The sequence below is a fragment of the Diabrotica virgifera genome, chromosome 1 (genome assembly GCF_917563875.1).
Source record: "Diabrotica virgifera virgifera chromosome 1, PGI_DIABVI_V3a".
Taxonomy (NCBI): domain Eukaryota; kingdom Metazoa; phylum Arthropoda; class Insecta; order Coleoptera; family Chrysomelidae; genus Diabrotica; species Diabrotica virgifera.
In genome coordinates this window covers 75,204,999-75,212,907 of record NC_065443.1, presented here as the reverse complement: position 1 = coordinate 75,212,907, position 7,909 = coordinate 75,204,999, and the positions used below count along the sequence as shown (strand labels likewise).

The following is a 7,909-nucleotide window of genomic DNA, read 5'->3' as shown; positions in this document are numbered from 1 at the left end:
TGGACCCCCACTTACAACTTGTGAACCCCCATTTTTATTTCACGCCAACGTAGACCCCCGTTGAATCCCTCATGGACCCCTGGGGGTCCACCTAGACCACTTTGGGAATCACTGATATAGAAGATGAAATAGTATCAGAAAACGCGGATGTATTGTTAGATGAAGATTTAAATGCTGAAAACATTCATTCCAGGTCATTTTTGACCTGGGGTCATTTTTGACCTGGGGTCATTTTTTACCCCCGTTGGTCATCCGTGTAACAAAAAAGGTTGGTCATCTGAAGATTCAAGAGGAATATGGGATATGAAGAGAAAAGGAAGGAAAGGAAGGCGAGAAAGGAGAAGGGGTTTACGCGATATAGGTAGGTATCTACTTTCTATTAATCATGTAAAAAAATTATAGAAGTATATAAATTTTATAGTTTTATTTATTTTTAATGTACTTTTATGTTATCATTACATTTTACATTATGCACCTACACCAAAATTAAACAAACAAACATTTTAATCTTGATTTAAAGTAATCATTTCATTATTTAGTATTTAACTGTTTTTAGCTTTGTATTGGTTAGCAAACTCCGTGAGAGTATTTAAGGTAAAAATGGATTGTTTTCTGAAGATCTTGAATTTGGTGTCGCTCGTCTCTTCCTGCAGGCCAATCAAATAATCAAACGTCAATTCTTTAATTTCCTCCAATTCGATTTCTAGTTGGAAATTTCTGTACAGGGTCTGTTTGATTTCGGATGTCATCAGGGAGTCAAGGCCAAATTGATACAGACTCTTTGATGTATCTACGGCATCTAGAGAAAAAATTAAATTTATTAGATGCAAGAAAAACATTCAATACTAACACTATTGATACACTCACCGGCACGAGAAACGGGCACCCAAAAAATGGGTTATTTTTGATGGCTCGTATTTCCTAAAACTATTGTCCGATTTAAGTGATTTTTTTAATATATAATATGTTATAGCCTTATTCTTTAATAATATCTCTGTAATAGTATTTTTGCTAGACAGGAAATTGTCATTGTGTACCGGGTGTACCAATCAAACTGTGTTTTTTTTCTCAAAGTTCGGAACACCCTGTGGAATATCCTAGCATTTATAAAATACTGAAATTAAAACCCAACTATAGCCTCAGGTTTTCTTAACATTCTGTTTTTTGATTCATTCGCTTATGTTGGATAATAAAAAAGTTAGGTACTTTAACAACTAGACATGTTTTTCATCAATACAGGGTGTTTCTAAATAAGTGCGACAAACTTTATGGAGTAATTTTGCATGAAAAAATAATGACACTTTGCTGTATAAACGTATGTCCGCAAATGTTTCGATTCCGAGATATGGGATGTTAAATTTTTTCTTACAAACTGACGATTTATTAATTGCTCTAAAACCAGTTGAGATATGCAAATTAAATTTGGTAGGTTATAAGAAATAGTTACTGCGGATTTTTTGACATACAATTAAGAATTTGATGTTTACCATTAGCGTGCATACGGGTAATATGATCGGTCATATTACCCGTATGCGCGCCAATGGTGATTATTAAATTTTTAATTGTATGTCAAAAAATATGCAATAACTACGTCTTAAAACCTACCAAATTTCATGTGCATATCTCAACTGGTTTTAGAGCAATAAATAAATCGTCAGTTTGCAAGAAAAAATTTAATATCCCGTATCTCGGAATCGAAACATTTGCGGACATACGTTTATAAAGCAAATTGTCATCATTTTTCATGCAAAATTACCCCTTTAAGTTTGTCGCACTTATTTAGAAACACCCTGTATTGATGAAGAACATGTCTAGTTGTTAAAGTACCTAACTTTTTTATTATCCAACATAAGCGAATTAATCAAATAACAGAATTTTAAGAAAACCTGAGGCTATAATCAAGTTTTAATTTCAGTATTTTATAAATGCTAGAATATTTCACAAGGCGATGCGAACTTTGAGAAAAAAAAACAAAGTTTGATTCGTACACCAAGTATATAATGAAAATTTACCTGTTTAGGAACAATATTATGACAGGAGTAGTGTTAAAGAATAAGGTTATAAAATATTAAAAAAATCACTTAAATCGGCCAACAGGTTTAGGAAATACGAGACATCAAAAATGACCAAATTTTAAGTGGGTGGATTTCTATGCACGCAAGTTTAGTTTATTTTAATCGATTATTAAAAAACTAAGTAACTAAGAAATCTTTTATGTCTCCTGTTTTAAGTCTGATATTAAAAAGCATTTTTCACTATTTTTGTTAAATATTATATACACTTTCATTGGGGAATATGCCGATTGAGTAGGTATATAATATTGAAAAAACAGAAGAGTAGAATGGAACGACCACATAAGCCGAATGACAACAAATGGAGTAAGTAGTAAGGACGGCGAGAGACGGTTCCCCAATAGGAAGACGTTCAGTGGGAAGACTACGAAAAAGATGGAATGACAACTTACTGGAGGCACATTGAAAAACAGACAGAATCATGTCTAGGTACATAAAAAGAAGAAGAAGAAAAAGAAGAAGAAGAAGAAGAAGAAGAAGAAGAAGAAGAAGAAGAAGAAGAAGAGTATAAAATATTGTGGCCAAAACAGAAAAATCAATAAAAAAAAATATAAAATATCATTACTTACCCAAGTTTTCAATTCGTAATATATTAGCCACTGCAGTAGCAGGCGTCTTTTTTGTCACAGATTGAACTGCTTTATCTGCATCCGGCAAAACTATACTGGCGCCCACGACGACATCTTGTAACATCAATGTTTCTAGGGCGTTTAAGCAGGAACTAACTTTTTGAGGTATTAAGCCCATTACTTTCTAAAAGTTGATTTGAATTAAGTAGTAGTCATGTATACAGTGATGAGCGTGCTAATAACCGGCAGAATAGCGCAAAAGATGGAAAACATAATACATTGCGAAACAAAAAGAGACGAAACTAGTGGAGATGGAAATGATCGTTATAAACGTATAAATTAACATTACATTACATAGTTTCCCACCTTTAGACGTATCAGAGTAGTATGACAACTGTCACTGTGACCGTAGAAGTTTATAAAATACTCCTGTTGCAGACGTCGAAAGGTGTTAAACTATGTAATGTAATGTTAATTTATACATTTATAACGATCATTTCCACCTCCACTAGTTTCATCTCTTTTTGTTTCGCAATGTATTATGTTTTACATCTTTTGCGCTATTTTGCGGGTTATTAATGTGCTCATCACTGTATATACACTATGATACAAAGGTGTGAAATAAATTTATCATTCCAGAAACAGACGACTTTAAAAAATCTGGAAACACGTCAATTTTAATTTTTAAATGACCGTCAATTGCTATATATTTGTTGGAAAATACATCATCATTCGTGGCGAAATGACGTAATAGACTATTTTTTTAAATACCAATCGAGGTCACGGGACGCCTCGTTTGAAAGGTCTTCTAATCGGCTTTACAACAATGGAATTATTTGAATATTTATTTCTACAAGGTTAACCAAAAATATCAGTTTACTATTACAATTAACTTATAATAAATATTTAAAAATATACAATAAATTTATAAAAAATATTAAAATTGACGACATTCAGCAATCATGCAACGAGAAAGACAGGCATTCAATTCTTTCCTAACGTAATGTAGTTTAGGGCAGAGGTAACCAATTAGGTTCATTGAGGGTCCGTTTCGAAAACCTATGGCACGTCCGGGGTCCGGACTTAACGCTACCTATGTCAGGTTGTTCTGATTCGGTTTCTTTGCGGATTCTTGATAAAAAATATCATCCCATCATAATAACAAATCAGAAAAGTTCCGGACTAAACTTTTAGGCAGAAATTGTTCAACTCTTTTTTTTTAAATCGAAAACATCACGTTTTTTGCTCCTGAAAATATGTTTTTAGCATTTCTTTCTCTAAAGTTTTCGAGTTTTAAGCGATTTAAAATCTGAAAAATGCGAAAATAAGGATTTTCGAAGCTTGAGAACTCATGTGTAAATTATTATTTTTGAGGTTGTCAAGTGCCAAAATTGAAATTTAAACATTAAATTTCAAGATTCTGATGAGTAATCGAGTCATATTTTAATTTAGACCGTTGTTTTTAATTGTTAATTGTGCGCGTCCTCTCGACCCTTAATCCGCCACGGCGGCGCGGCGCGTCGCACTATGTGGTGCGTATCGCGTTATATGATTGGCGTATTTAATCAGCACATTGGCAATAATTAATTAAATAAATAAATAAATTATCTAAAAAAAATATGTTCATAATTTATAAAATTTTAATAAATCTCAAGTATTTGTTGGGAATTTTTCGCAGCATTATAATTACAAGTACGTATAATATGCATACATGCAACAGAGACGCATCATAAAGTCACGACGCCCGACGATTAACAATTAAAAACAACGGTGTATATTGAAATAAGTCGCGATTACTCGTTAGAATCTTTGGAACACTAATAATTTACACATGAGTTTTGAAGCCTCGAAAATGCGTATGTGTATTTTCGCATTTTTCACATTTTAAATCGCCTATAACTCGATACTCGAAAACTATTATCTTTTGAGAAAAATGACAAGAGACCTTTTTTTGTTTAAAATTACCCAAAAAAACCTAAATCATACATTTTTTTGGGGCAAAAAGATAAATTTGAATCCTATTTAAAAAAAAATGTACAACCTGTCTGCAGTCTGGAATGAGTTTAATGCAACTGATTTTCATTGGGGATTTGAGATTCATCTATTAGCTAAGATCTGTACCGATTTTTAATAAAGCACACTTGAAAAAGCGGCTTCGCACATATAAGTTGAGCAAAACATAGTACACAATTTCATGACCAAACATTTTAAAAATTGCAAAACACTATAATCTGAATTTAATCGCGGACCGCACAAAACTAGCCTACGGTCCGGATGCGGACCGCGGTCCGCTAATTGGTGACCCCTGGTTTAGGGCATGAGTATTTATTTTAATTCCATTTCATTTTAATAAGTACATAATTTTGGTTAATCTTGTATAAATATATATTTAAATAATATATCGTTGCAAAGCCAATTAGAAGACCTTTTAAATGAGGTGTCCCGTGACCTCTGTTTATATTTAAATTAAAATAGTTGATTATGCTAGTACGCCAAAACTGATGACGTAAAGTCCAACACATATAGGTATAGCAATTGATGGCCAGGATATGAAAAATTGCCAAAACACAATATGATCATGATAATATTAGATTTCAATGCCTAAACTGGCAAGGAAGAATGGTGTAAAACACATTTTCAAAACTGATAGACACGACGATGAAAGAGTCCATAGCAGCAATGATACAAAATCAGACTAGGTAAGAAGATATAAAAATTAAAAGAGGAGCTAGACAAGGAGATACGCTATCAGCCTTACTGGTTCTAATAGTATTCATAATTATCATCATCTTCCTATTATATCACTATCCTTTGTGGATCACTGTCGGGATTCTGATGAGTTATCGGGGTTTATTTCAATTTCGACCATTTGTTTTTATTAGCGTATTTAATTAGCACATTGGCAATAATTAATTGAATACATAAATAAATCATTAAGAAAAAAATATGTTAATAATAAATTATAAAATTTTAATAAATGTCAAGTATTTGTTGTGCATTTTTTGCATAAGTACGTATAATATGTATAATAAGTGCTACAGTGACGCACCATAAATTGTGATGTGCGGCGACTTAAAAGTCGAGTGGACTCGCATAATTAACAATTAAAAAACAACGGTATATATTGAACTAAGTCCCGATTACTCGTTGGAATCTTGAAATTGAATTTATAAACTTCAATTTAGGCACTTGGCAACCTGAAAACTAATACTTTACATATAAGTTTTCAAACCTCGAAAATGCGTAGGTATTTTCACATTTTTGAGATTTTAAATCGCTTATAACTCGAAAACCATCAACTTTTGAAAATAATGACAAGATACCTTTTTTTTTAAATACAATTGTCGGGGCTAAAAGGTAATTTTGAATTTGTATAAAAAGATTATTTTGCCCGGCATCCCGGGCCCCTTCTCTTTTGTTTAAGGGGACATTTTTGAACAGGAATCCACAAAAAAACCGAATCAGAAAATTTGTCATTCTTTACAAAATTAGGTCAATTATCAGTGAGAAAAATTACATTTTTTAGTTGAGTCAAAGTCATAAGTTGAGTCAAACATAATATAAAATTTCATGGCCAAGCATTTTCAAAATTGCCAAACGCTATAATAATATTCTGAATTTAATGACGGTCCGGACAAAAGTAGCTCACGGTCCGGATGCGGACCGCTGTCCGCTAATTGGTGACCCCTGGTCTATATGAATGAGTTGCGACTTCAGAAAGAAGCGTGGAATTGGAAACCAGCCGAGAAGAGGAAACGTGGAAGACTCAAAACAAGCTAAAAAACTAACATCAAGATGGCAATGAAAGAGAGAAACTTGTACGACAAGATTTCCTTAGTGTAGAAATATAGTAAAGGATCGCACATCGCTAGGCACATCGCCACGCACCTCGCCACAAATTGCATACTTGCCATAGTAGAAGATATTATATGTTGCCTGGCGAGGTGCGATGCTTTACTATATTTCTCCACTTAGAAGTAACTACAGGAAGTCTAGAGTCTAGAGAACGAAAAACTGAGAAAAATTCTAACAAATATGCAAATAATCTCTTACAAATATGGACTTACAATTTCACTAATGTCAAATCGTAAAATGTTGCTGATGACTAGAGTTAAACCTTGCTAATCTGGATCAAATATATCGTGATCTATAGATGATAAACATTATTATTATTAACAAGCGAAAATTTTGCTTTAATAAAATAATTAAATAATATTAAAAACAATAGTTTATTGATGTTATTCTGAAGCTATTTCCTTGTGGCATTTTTATAATCAACTATTTTCAATGAGAAATAAGCCCCAATTTGACCAAAAAGATGATTTTATTAACGTTTCGAAGCCCAAATCGGGTTTCGTTGTCAAAATACAAAATACTACTAAAATAAACAAACATGTTGTTGCCAAGTAAAAAAATTCTTCTAACATATACATATACAACATTCAAAACAACAAACACATTGAGATCTATTCTATCTAAAACTAAACCTAACAATGAACAAGAAAGAACAAATAATTGCATTTATAAAATACCTTGTGAATGCGAACAATTTTATTTAGGTGAAACATCAAGACCATTAAACGTTAGAGTAACTGAACATCAGTCTTATATCAAAAATAGAGAATTTCATAGATCTCAAATATGTCAACAAGCATGGGATAATGAACATAGAGTTCAGTGGAGAGATTCAAGTATAGTCCTGAAAGAATCAGATAGTAAAAAGAGAAAAATCAAAGAAGCGGCTCTAATTATGCTAAATGAAACCAATTGTGTTGCAAATTCCTCGGTAAAATGCAGTAGGATGTGGTTACCCATACTGAAAGAGGAAATCAATAGAAAGAAAATACCACGATTAGTACGTCAATAACATATCGAGTTCATACAAATTTTATATTTTAGTATTACTTATTGTATATCTATGTATTATTAATATTATTTATAATTTAAACATATTAAAGTCAGAATTCGGTATTAGTTTTTTGAAAGTAAATTAAATGTAAGACGTCGATGTCGGGATAGTATCACGAGGTTTTTTTCTGGTTTTCTCTCGTGATTTACTATGGAATCTCTAACGCGAGAATTTTACTATCATCGTTGCATTTGGTTGTCTTTTTAAAGACAGATCACATGCTATGATTTTTTTGTGACGGATATTCTTGAGTTGGGATTGATTTCATGTAATCGAATGAACTATCTTTTAGTAAAGTGGTCCCAGGAACGCAACTCATAAATATTGGCGATGTGGTGGTAAGGGGATATTGAACTACC

The 7,909-nt window shown here is 32.4% G+C and overlaps 1 protein-coding gene across 2 annotated transcripts in view; it reads right to left on the bottom strand.

Moving 5' to 3' along the window:
* Positions 1-409: 409 nt before the first annotated feature.
* LOC114339102 (fatty acid synthase) overlaps positions 410-7,909 on the bottom strand; it is a 172,838-nt gene continuing 165,338 nt past the window's right edge. For both annotated transcript variants that reach the window (XM_028289735.2, XM_028289736.2), the window contains exons 22-23: positions 2,642-2,825; positions 410-799 (exon numbers count right to left, since the gene is read on the bottom strand). In XM_028289735.2, the coding sequence (XP_028145536.2) occupies positions 543-799; positions 2,642-2,825 (441 nt within the window). In that variant the 3' untranslated portion in view covers positions 410-542. The remainder of the gene's footprint in view (positions 800-2,641; positions 2,826-7,909) is intronic.